The 11,947-nt window shown below is 35.7% G+C and overlaps 1 protein-coding gene across 2 annotated transcripts in view; it reads right to left on the bottom strand.

Moving 5' to 3' along the window:
• Positions 1–778: 778 nt before the first annotated feature.
• PPIL4 (peptidylprolyl isomerase like 4) overlaps positions 779–11,947 on the bottom strand; it is a 32,334-nt gene continuing 21,165 nt past the window's right edge. For both annotated transcript variants that reach the window (XM_082405514.1, XM_082405513.1), the window contains exons 11-13: positions 11,540–11,636; positions 6,585–6,732; positions 779–1,219 (exon numbers count right to left, since the gene is read on the bottom strand). In XM_082405514.1, coding sequence (XP_082261640.1) covers positions 968–1,219; positions 6,585–6,732; positions 11,540–11,636 — 497 coding nt within the window. In that variant the 3' untranslated portion in view covers positions 779–967. The remainder of the gene's footprint in view (positions 1,220–6,584; positions 6,733–11,539; positions 11,637–11,947) is intronic.

Genomic DNA, 11,947 nt, shown 5'->3' with positions numbered 1-11,947 from the left:
AGAACAAATGTAAGAGTAATAGAAGTCTTCTTGCTGCAAACTACAATAATATACCACTTAACAGCCACTGGATTGGCAAAATTAAGAAGTCTGAAATTAAGAAGTATTAGAAATGCTGTGAAACTAAGGTAATTCATATAGTGCTGGTAGGGATATGATTGGTACAGCCACTGCAGAATGTAACTTGGCATTATCTTATAAAGATGAAGATATCCATATCACATGACCAAGCAAATCACTCCTAGATAAAGAATGTTCATAGCAGCATTGTTTGCAATAGCAGAAACAAAAACAAACCCCAAACATCCATCAACAGAAGAATGGATAAATTATGGTCTATTCATAATATAGCAATAAAAATGAATGACTTTCAAAAAACACTAAGCTGAAAAAGGCAAGTCACAGAAGTAAACGTACTTTATACCATTTATATAAAATTCAAAAACATACAAAACTTAACATTTCGTTTAAGGATACATACATATGTTGTAAAACTATAATAACAAGCAAGAGAATGACAAACACAAAATACAGAACAATAATTATTTGAGAAGGAGAGGGCACTTTTAAAATGCCAGTAATATTCATTTCCTAAGCTGGCCAATGGGTACATGGCAGGTATTTATTATTCTTTATACCTTATATATACACGTTTGTGTACTTTTGTAGGCATGAAATACTTCATTAAAAATAAAGACTGAAAAATACGAAAGACTTTAAAAATGAAGACTACTATTTATGTATAACAATAACATTAGTGTAAAAAAGTATACAAAGAAAATGTTCAATTCTTTATTTCTTTCAGTGCCCTGTACAATCAGTATTAATCTAAAAGGGCCATAATCCTACTATGAAAAAAAAATAACAGGCAGTGTCTTTAACTGCTTTGACACAAAATCTGAACGTCTGGTACTCCAAGTTATACAAGAGCAAATATGTTAGCCACTCATGTCTGATTCTTCAACTTTCATCTGTACTTAGATTTTTCTTTATCTTTGGATTTCTTGGGACTCCTGCTTCGTTCTCTCTTTTTACTCCTTTCTCTTTCATAGGGATCTGTCTGGTATTTGGATTTGTGACTATTACTATAGTGGCCATCCCTTTCTCGAGATCGGCTACGACTTCGGTTTTGAGGTCGGTCTCTCTTTTCACTCTTTTGCTTCTCCCAACAACTTTCTTCTTCTTCATAGTGACCAAAGCCCATTTCCCTGTAGATATCCTGTCAAAGGAATAAAGAGAGAGGTATAAGTGAATCAGTAAAATAATCATTTTGTACACACTATCAACAAAACTTAGACAGGTCCTCCATTAGCAAGCAGTTTTAACAGCTCAAATTTGAACGCTACCACTAAAGCCAAGAATCTTGTAAGTTAAAAAGCAAAAATAATCCAGAAAAAGATTTAACCATTTTCTCATCGATCTCATTATTCTGTACTTACTATTTCAGCTGAACTGAAAGATCAGATCCAAAAACAAGGAACTGAAATAGCCCAATTGAAATAAGAAGTCTTTAGGGTGAAATTGCAATACCAAGAATTCTGGTTATGTGCGGTCACATTTCCACCTCCCCCCTCTCCACTCCCCAGAAATGTGGTTCCATCGCTGATCTACAATGAAACTATTAAAATCCCCATAAGAATCCTATAAAGAAGACATCATTTAAATAACATAGCCAGAAGACGTTTTAGACAGGTCAGTCAGCCTAAAGAGGAGAGGAAACAGATTCTGAATACTTGGGTCTGAGCAATTATTATTATTATTTTTTAATTTATTTATTTATTTTTGGCTGTGTTGGGTCTTCGTTTCTGTGCGAGGGCTTTCTCCAGTTGTGGCGAGTGGGGGCCACTCTTCATTGCGGTGCGCGGGCCTCTCACTATCGCGGCCTCTCCTGTTGCGGAGCACGGGCTCCAGACGCGCAGCTGAGCAATTACTTTTCAAGTATTTTTTTGTAACAGCTCCTCTCTAAATCTCTAAATAAATTTTCTGGTTTAGATTAAGCTGATAAATGTTTTTATTAAAATCATTATTGACATATTTCTTTAAAATGAGTTAACAAACACTGAAATAATTCATTGCCCCAAAGACAACAAAGTGGGTACATTTAGTTCTATTCTCAGTAACTAAGGAGCAGTAGTAACGCTTCCATACAAAAAAGGGCTAGTTACAACACAACAATTCTATCTCTGCTCATGTCTTATCCCTGATTAAAATGAGTACCTCCGCAAGTGGCTGAAATCTAAAGACACCAGAGCCAATGCTCTTTCGAGAATAGTTCATAAAATTCAACTTTCTTAAAAGATTTCTCAACAGAAAGGCAAAATTCTAAGGACTGAACTCCCAAGTGCCCAACTCTATCACCTTAGACATTATTATAGTAGATGTAAATATCAAGGTTTAAAATCCAAGTGATGAATACCCACGGTGAAGGACTGGGTTTTAAGCAAATGATTCGCAATTACTCCACATACTCTCTAGATACTGTACATTACGCCTGGCACAGAGATTGCAGTATGTGAAAACAGACCTAACAGGATTGTTATGTTCCACAGTGTTTGCGGAACACCTCACTATAAACTGACTCATCATTTCCCACACAAGACCAATAGTTCTTGTCATTCTGTAAGAGTCCTGGAGGTAGAAAATGAGTAGGTATTTCAGCTTAATCTTTTATCAACTATTTTTGAGCAAAATGTGACATCCTTAGATAAAAGAATTTTTTGTGCTTCCTGTAACATACACAAAATGTAAATATCTATGTACTATTCTGACTGTACACCTAGTACTTATTTCTGTACTAGTTGAGGCAATAAACTTTTTAAATGGAGAGACTGTTTTAGCTGATGTATAATCCTATAAAGTCTTCAGCACATTATTATACAAACAGGCACTTAAATGCTTTGAGTGTTTAAAATAAGAGAGAGAGAGAAAAGATTACGCAGTATTTAATTCTTTGAAAAAACTGAGTAAGCTGAAAATCTGAAATGGACTGAAACCTTAAAAACCTCTCCTACTTGGCACAGTTTTCAAAGCTACGCAAGCTTTGAAGTCGGGCAGCTCTAGGTTCACATGGTCTTTGCCATTTAGGAGATGTGTCAAACAAGAAATGCTCTTGAGGTTAGAGTCATCAGGGAAGGTTTCACAGAGAAGTTATAACGGACTTGAGATGAGCCTCAAAGGATGAGTGGCTTAGGGCTTGGAATGGCTTCAAGAAGGCTGATGCAAGGAGTGTAAGTGAAAACTGAAAAGCAAGGAAGAATGAGTACTGTACGTACGAAGGAGAAAAGTTTAGGCAGCTGGATGAAGCCATATTAGAACAGATCTAAGTACGTGCTTGCACAGTGCTAGGTGCTTTTGGAGCAGAGTATTATCCTCCTTCCAGACATAAGGAAACTGAGACTCAGGAGACCCCCATAGGTTGGAGATAATTATTTGATTGATCAGTAACTCTACATATAAAATTGAAAAGGGGGTGGTATAGAGTAATGAAAAAAATAATACCACATCCAACTGAATTAAAATAAATGTTAAACTTCCAGTCCTCCCACTAAACTATAAGGCCCATGGGCTTGTGGGGTCAGGATCTTCATATCCAAGGTAAGGGAAACGAATCACATGAGCTCTAAGTCCTTTCCAGTATGGACTTTTAAAAATTCTATTTGTTCTACACATTTAAGACATAAGACAAGATGATTAAACAAACAAGCAGTTGAAAAAAAGAAAAAGAACACCATAAAATGGCCAATTTAAGGAACTCAACATAACAAGCCAATAATTTCATGTTTAGTAGTCAAAAAATTTAAAAATCAACCAAAAACTGTCCTTGCTGAGGTCTCTGGGAGTAAATCAGAGGTTTAGTTACATCTAAATCACTAAAATAATATTAAATGATTAAAATGACAACAAAAACAGAGTCCCAAATTATAAGAATACTGAACACCTACGAAAACCACAGAGGAGGACAGGCAAGTAGCCTGAGGACTTCTCAGCCAGGCAGCCCACGGCTGAGTACTCATTTCCTGTAACCCCAGTAAAACTCAAACCTCAAGAACACAGTAACCATCTCTGGAATTAAGACATGTGGTGGAAAAATTAAACAGAGATTTCGAATTGAACAGTAAGGCTGTCATTCAATAAAAAACAAAGCACTTGAAGAAGTAAGTTAAAACATTCTTAGGAAACTAAGCTCACCAAGCAAAACACCACCAAACAGGAAAATTTGAGCTATACTTGAAAATTACCTAGCACTGAAAATTCCCTTTAACGATTACATTTTTGAGATTAAAATCAAAAGGATAAAAAGCAGAATAACAGAAAAAAACCGGGCCCACTGAAATCTTAAAAATGGATGCTATTTTATTAGAAAGAAGAGAAAATTAGTACAGCTATATTATTAAATCAAAGTACAAAATCAGAAACAATTGCTTTAATACACTTCGAAGGGAGAGAGAAAGTTAGAATATTATTGCAGAAAGAGAAAGACATCTGCTACTGCTACTGTAAAGTTTTAAGTAATCAAACAGCAAGATAAAAGATTCACAAAAAGGCAGGCGTGCAAGGGTGGGAACCACAGACTTAAAATGCAGCCAGTCTTTGGAATTTTTTAAGACGTCTGATCATCTCAAAGACACCAATGTGTGTTTCGGGCCCAAACTCATCGAGGAATCCACATACAAGTGCAGGCTGAGGAGCTGTAGCTAACTGGGGGGATTAAGGGGTTTTAGTGGGAAACCTGCTAAATAGTCACAGAAGTGTGGTACAGCCACCATTAAAAAAGATGTTGGGGTGATCTTCGGCTAAATTAATAGAGTATAAAAACTAAGAGGGAGATGTTCCTATTGGATGACACTGGAATATTATACTATGAGACAAATTATATTAGAATTAACAACTGGAGTTAGGAAGGAAAACTGCTGACAGGAATATATTCCAGGTAAGAAGATTTAGAAAAGAAACTGACAGAAATATATTCCAAGTAAGAGGAACAGCAGTAAGGGTACAAGTCCAAATTTAAATTGTGGTTCCATTACTTATTAGCTGTGTAAAACCACTGGCAAGTGGCTGAACCTCTTTATTCTTTACTTTCTTTGCTGTGAATGGAGACAATAGTATCCATCTCGCATTATAAGGACACCAGAGATGTTACTATTACTGATTCATGTGAGGATTACTTGAAGGATTGACAAGGATGTAACTTAAAAACCGAGGGCAGGGCATAAATGATGGGACTCTTTAAGTAGTAAAAGGGCTATGGAAGAAGAGAGATTAGATCTCTGCTGGATCTCTGCAAGGAGTAGGAAGATCGGCTGTCTAGAAAACAGGGTGCTAAGAATATATATAAAACATGCATTTGCTGAAAATTTTTAAAATGAAGAATAAATCATAAAACACATAAAACGGTTACCTTTGGGGAAAGAAGAAAAGGGGGAAAGGACAAGGATGGAAGCTAGGTTTTCTATATGTACCATTTTGTAGATTTTACTTTGGAATACAATTAATTTTTAAAATTACGAAACAAAAGAAAAAATTTTAAGCTATCCTTAAACATCAAAAAGAACAAGTTAATTGAAATATGGATCCAGTTAATGGCCTTACCAGAGAGAAATTATTCCAAGTGATTTAAAACACGATTTGACTGTAAAAATAATAGTAAGAGCTAGTGTAGAAAATGTGCACAAACATTTTTTTTTTTTCACTTAATCTTAACATGCCTGGACAATAAATATTATCTCGATTTCACAGAGGAGGAAACTGTGGCTCAAGAAAGTTAAATAATTTGATGAGGTCACATCAATGATTAGCAATGTAGAAATCTAAACCTAGCTTTTCTGACAGCAAATCCTTTACTTTGCCAGTCACACTACATCTCTCCATCTCAGTGTCTTTGCTTAACATTCTCACCGTCTTGAGTCCCCTCTGCCAACTGAAAGCCTCCTCGTCTACCAGGGCCCAGGTTCAAATGTCCTTACGTGGCAAAAACCATAGTAAGGGAATATAACGTAATCTGCTTTTCATTTAACTGAGAGCCAAAATGCAGGCTGGAAATGATTTCTTCTCTTTATAATTAATTTTCTTTGGGGAATTTTTATTATCATTGCCTTAGAAAATGTATTGTTCAGGAAAGCTCTGGGGATGATCAAGCTAATTATTAGTGCTGCTTTTATTTCATATATACCATATGGAAGGGCATAAACGTTTTTCAGGTCCTAAAACCTCAAGAGCTGTAAGTGCTGTACGTAACACTTGATGATAAATTAACACGATCCATTAGAAGAACTTTTTTACCATAACCACACTTGTTTTTGATGGGAATAAGTGAGTGTCCACAGGTATGAAAATCACTCTTGTTTCACAATGTGGAACTATATGATATATTAAGTTATTTCAAAAACAATCTTTTATAATCTGTTATATATATTCTTGAAAATTACAGTCCATTGCCCTAGTGAAGCCATTCTACATCTTAAGAGTTAGAAACACATCCATCCCTGATCAGGACTATACCCTTATCTCCTAAATTAAGATGTAATTTACAAAGGGATGAAATATTTATTTCTCTATGGCTAAGTCTGAACATCAGTCAGTACCTGATTTGTATTTTTGACTGGCATATAGTCCTCATCTTCTTTTTCTTCAGAGCAGTGGCGGGTTTTCTTCTTGTGTTTTTTACTTGTGTGTGAGTAACTTGACTTTGAGTCTTCTGCCTGCTCATCTAGTATAAGATCATATTTTGCACTGCAGCAGCTAGTTAAGGACAAACATGAGAACTGACACCGGTAATACATCAAAACATAAGAATCTGGTAAACAAAGGAGGCCATGAGGTTAAAGATAACTTTTTAAAGCAAGAAGCATCTCAGAAGCATAGAGTATATTTCTAAAACAAAACTAATTCACATTTTACTTCATTAGAGAGTCAGGAAAAATGGAAAGAACACTTGTCTTAAATAAACGGTTATAAATTGGTAAGTGGGCCAAAAATATAGAGAGTAAAAAAAAAAAAATGAAAACTATAAGTAGCATAAAAAATAAGGAAGCATATTTGTCAATAATGAAAAACTTAAACTTAGAAAATGAGGCACATTTTTAACTAGAAAAAATTAAGACATTATAAACCCCAATGCCAGAGAAGCTGTACAGATGAAAAAGACACTCATGTGACTCTTCTTTTGAGTGTAAATTAGTTCAGTCTTATAGGAGGAAATTTAGCAATGCATATCAATAGTTATCATGTTTAAATTCAAATAAGAATTTATAAAAAATAAAATAACAGTAAGTTAAATGAACACAAGCACAGCTGTCCCTCATTATCCACAGGGGATTTGCTCCAGGATCCCCTGAGGATACCAAAAGCTGCAGATGCTCAAGTCCTTTATATAAATGGCATGGTGTTTGCATATAACCTACACACATCCTCCTTCATACTTCAAATCATCTCATTACTTAAAAACTTAACACAATGTAAATGCTATGTAAACAGCTGTAAATACAACATAAATGCTAGTAAATAGCTGCCTGCACGGCAAATTGAAGTTTTGCTTTTTGGAACTTTCTGGAATATTTTTCCTGAATATTTTCCATCTACATGGATGCGGAACCTGCAGATACAGAGGGCCTATTGTATACATAACAGGATTATTTTTTTTTAGGATTATTTTTAATAACAGAAACTAAGAACAATAAACAGCCTAGTAATAAAGATATACTTAAATACATCAGGGTATTTCAACTGATATATTACTGTAAATGAAGTTATTAACAATGACAAATGAATGCTATTAAATAACCTGGAATGGTGTTTATAAAAAATTAAAAGTGGAAAAAGCTTGAAGCAAAAACTGTATATACCACACAGTGATTATAACTCTATAAAGCTTTATAAAAGATCAAGGCTTGAGAGGAACAAGGAGAAATAAAAAGTATCATTTGCCTAGGCGGTAGAACTATGAGCGAATCATTTTTAAATTTCACATAAATGTTATAAAAATTGTAATAATATATGTTTCAATTCAGAAGTAAGTGTTTAATATACTATGTCTTAGAATAAGAGAAAATGTAAGACTATTAGACCCTCTTCTAAAAATAATCTTAAACTCTAAAACAGATTCTGAGGAAGGCTGACAAGGACTAGAATAGTGGTTTTCAAAAGAAAGACTAGGAGGAAGCCCAGAACACACAGCTATTTTAGTGGCGTGTGGGACTAGAGTAACAGTAGACACACTTCCCTCAGGACTAGGGTTTCACATGCCACAGCTCTACGCTTCCTCAGCGATGTCTCATGCAGTAGGAAAACGCTGCAACTTCTGGCTCTTCACAAGACGGCTAAGGACAGCTAATCAGCCTGTACCATCCTATTATTACTCCACTATCTCCAACTTCTTTTCTCCTTTATACCATGTTGCAGTGTTTCCACAGTACCTTCTGGATGGTCTCCTTCTCCAGATACAAATTCAACAGTCCTTGCCTATGATTTCACCTCAGTGTTTGCTCTACACATGCTGCTCCCTGGCCAAAGTGCTTCAGAGTGGGCTTCCCTGGTGGCGCAGTGGTTAAGAATCCGCCTGCCAATGCACGGGACACGGATTCGAGCCCTGGTCTGGGAAGATCCCACATGCCACGGACCAATTGGGCCCGTGTGCCACAACTACTGAGCCTGCACTCTAGAGCCCGTGAGGCACAACTACTGAGACCGTGTGCCACAACTACTGAAGCCCGCGCGCCTAGAGCCCGTGCTCCACAACAAGAGAAGCCACCGCGATGAGAAGCCCGTGCACTGCAACGAAGAGTAGCCCCCGCTCGCTGCAACTAGAGAAAGCCCGCACGCAGCAACGAAGACCCAATGCAGCCAAAAATAAATAAATAAATAAATAAATAAATATTAAAAATAATAATAAACTATTTTTAAAAAGTGCTTCGGAGCTTCAGAGTGTTTCAAACTACTGATCATAATCCATCAATGGGGTGTAAAATCCAGTTAGTGGGTCACCAAAAGCCAGCATTTTAAAATAACATAGACTAGAAAATAGAGTACATGGCATCTAATGAAAATATTATTTTATAACACTGTTGTTTCAATTATGCGTGTGTGTGTGTGTGAGAATGATTATACTTGGACTGTACTGAGTCAAGATGTAAACTGTATTTAATGGATCACAGATAAAGAAAATATTGATAATATCCCACCTCAGCCCTCCTCTCCCCCCATATTCAAGCTGTAGCTTTAATGTCACTACTTATAGTATTACTTGAGGATCCTCTGACCCCTTACCTCTATTATGAGTCCCATATCCCACAAATGCACTTCTCTGCAACACTCTAGACATATTTAATTAATGGTGATTATTTAATGTCTGTTCTTAATGTCTTTCAGGTCCAGGGGCTACATTTCATTGCGAAACTTCACTGGGCATGTAACAGATGCCAAATAATATCGGCTGATTACTTGTAATACCACCAAGACACTTGCGGTATCTCTTCCTTCCTTGCTCATCCACTATCTTCTACTCACCACTACAATCAAGACTTTTAGAAGATGTCAAATCTCTCCAAAATCCTACTTTGTGATCTCCCTGTCCTCTTTTCCCCAATTACTTCCCTGAGGTCTAGTGCAGCCAAGTTAAACTTCTCTCTTCTACTTCTATTTTTGAATCTTATTAATAGTTTAACAGCACCTTCTCTCTCATGACCTATAAAGTACATCCCATGTCTTTCTAATTGACTTATCTGTACTTAGATTATCATCAGAATCCCCTTTCTTCACCATGGTAATAATGTATGTGAAAATATATATATATGTGCTACATATGAAGACATATGTTCTGTCCCTCTATAATTGTACCTATAATTTGTAGATTACAAATGACTTGCTAAAATGAAACCTATCAATTACCAGGAATGTAAAGATCATCCTACTGGGTCAGATTCATGAATTCCTTTCTCTTGTTCAGTATGCTGTTTGTGAATAATGAATAGTGGTTTGCACCAGGACATGCCTGTCTTCTCCATCAACTTCAAAAGGTTAAAAGCAGCACTGTTCAATACTAGCCATGGGTAGTGGTTTAAATTTAAATTAATTAAAATTAAACAAGTTTTAAAATCCAGTTCCTCAGTCCATTTCACACGCTCGATAACCACATGTGGTTAGCAGCCATACTGGACAGTGGAGACACAGCACATTTCTATCACTGCAGGAAGTCCCCTTAGACAGCACTGGCCTACAGACTGATTCTCAAACACACCGAGTTCCTTTCTTAACTCTCAGTAATCTATCATCTTGAATTTAAAACACTTTAATACTAGGTATCCTTCCTTTTCAGCCTGAACACCCGCTATGCGGGGAAGATGCCTCCTTCTACTTTATACTCCGCAGCTGACCTTCCTTTCATTTGTCCTACACACTTAGCTTCTTCCAGTTGCAGTTTCTAGTGGTTGGCCTCAATTTAATTTCAAAGATTTGGTGAATAAATCTCAAGTGTATTCCATCCACACCTTTTATGATTCTAAGATTTCAATCATACCCCCTCTAATGCCCATGTTTTCAGACCAATCTTAGTTTACTGTTTGGTTTGTCTGTATGTGAAAGCCTCTTTTCATGCTGATTATGTCAGTATACTCCAGACTTTATCCAACTCTAACACCTTACAATGCTTTGTGCATTAGACAGCCAATACAATAAAAAATATTTAACAGGTCAACCTGATATTCATCTTTCCTGATGAATACTTGGAAAAAAAATGTCTATATAGTATGGGTAAACAGAATCCCTAAAACACCAACAGAAACTAGGAAACAAGAAACTACTTACGAGAAAGAATCACAAAAGAAATAACCTTTGCCATGTATGGAGTGATAGATTTATAATGAGAATATCAATGAACAAACTAAAATGACATAATATGAAAAGTATGTTTCATTGCTTCTTATTTGTCTCAGCCTAAAACTTGAAAGAATCTATAAACTAAAGGGTCAAGTCAATGGATTTCTTTTTAATCCTATAAAAGTCAACTTTTGTACACAATAGGAGCCCAATAAATATTTGTTGCTAGACTGACAATGTATTATGCAGAAAGAAGCAATCTAATAACGTAAAACAACAACAGGATTTTGTTATCTATATATTCACCAACTCCAAAGAAGTTAAACATATAAGAAGGGTTAACACAAAGCGTTTAGCTTAGCTATAACAAAGAAATTTCTGACTATGAGAAATTTAAAACATTAAGATTATATATAGAAAATACAACTCTTACCTGCAGATCTTCTGAGAATAAGAGATAACCTTAACCTAAGTGTAGGGAGGTAAAAGAATTAAGCTCAAAACTTCTTTCAACCTTAACTTTCTCCATACAATAGAGAATATACTGAAAAAGAAAAGTCTACATATGTAAAATGGTGAAAAGAGGTAACAATAAACTAAGTGATTTCTTCACAAACCATCTGGATTCAGGAACTTGTCTTCTATAGCCTTTTTATAAGGTATCACACTCTAATCTCCAGATTGGATGGTCAATACATATTGACCAACTGGTTCTTGTGAAGGATACTCCTGTTTGGGCTTTACTTTATCTTTCAGAACCAGATTAGATGTTTTATCCTGTTCCTTTTCATATTCCTTGAAATCACTCTTGGTGTATTTCCCACCTATTTAAAAAAAGAAGAAACAGCCTAGTAAGAAAATCACCTGATTCATCAAGAACAATAATTATTTTATAAGAGGTATAATATATAAGAACTATTTTATAAGTGGCATATATATCAGGGGATAGAAAAAGGCTGAGAAGAAAACAAAAGAATCATAGTAATTCATTCTCCACCACTATTTTAACTGAAATCAGATATCCATTTTGCTAGGTAGCCAGATGCTGCCCCCTAATGACATACATGAATATTACAACACCAAACTTCCAAATCCTAAATTACGCAGTGAATACAATCACTGGAAAATAATTCAG

Source organism: Balaenoptera borealis, assembly GCF_965194805.1.
Source record: "Balaenoptera borealis genome assembly, chromosome: 9".
Taxonomy (NCBI): Eukaryota; Metazoa; Chordata; class Mammalia; order Artiodactyla; family Balaenopteridae; genus Balaenoptera; species Balaenoptera borealis.
This window is presented reverse-complemented; position numbering and strand designations above follow the sequence as displayed.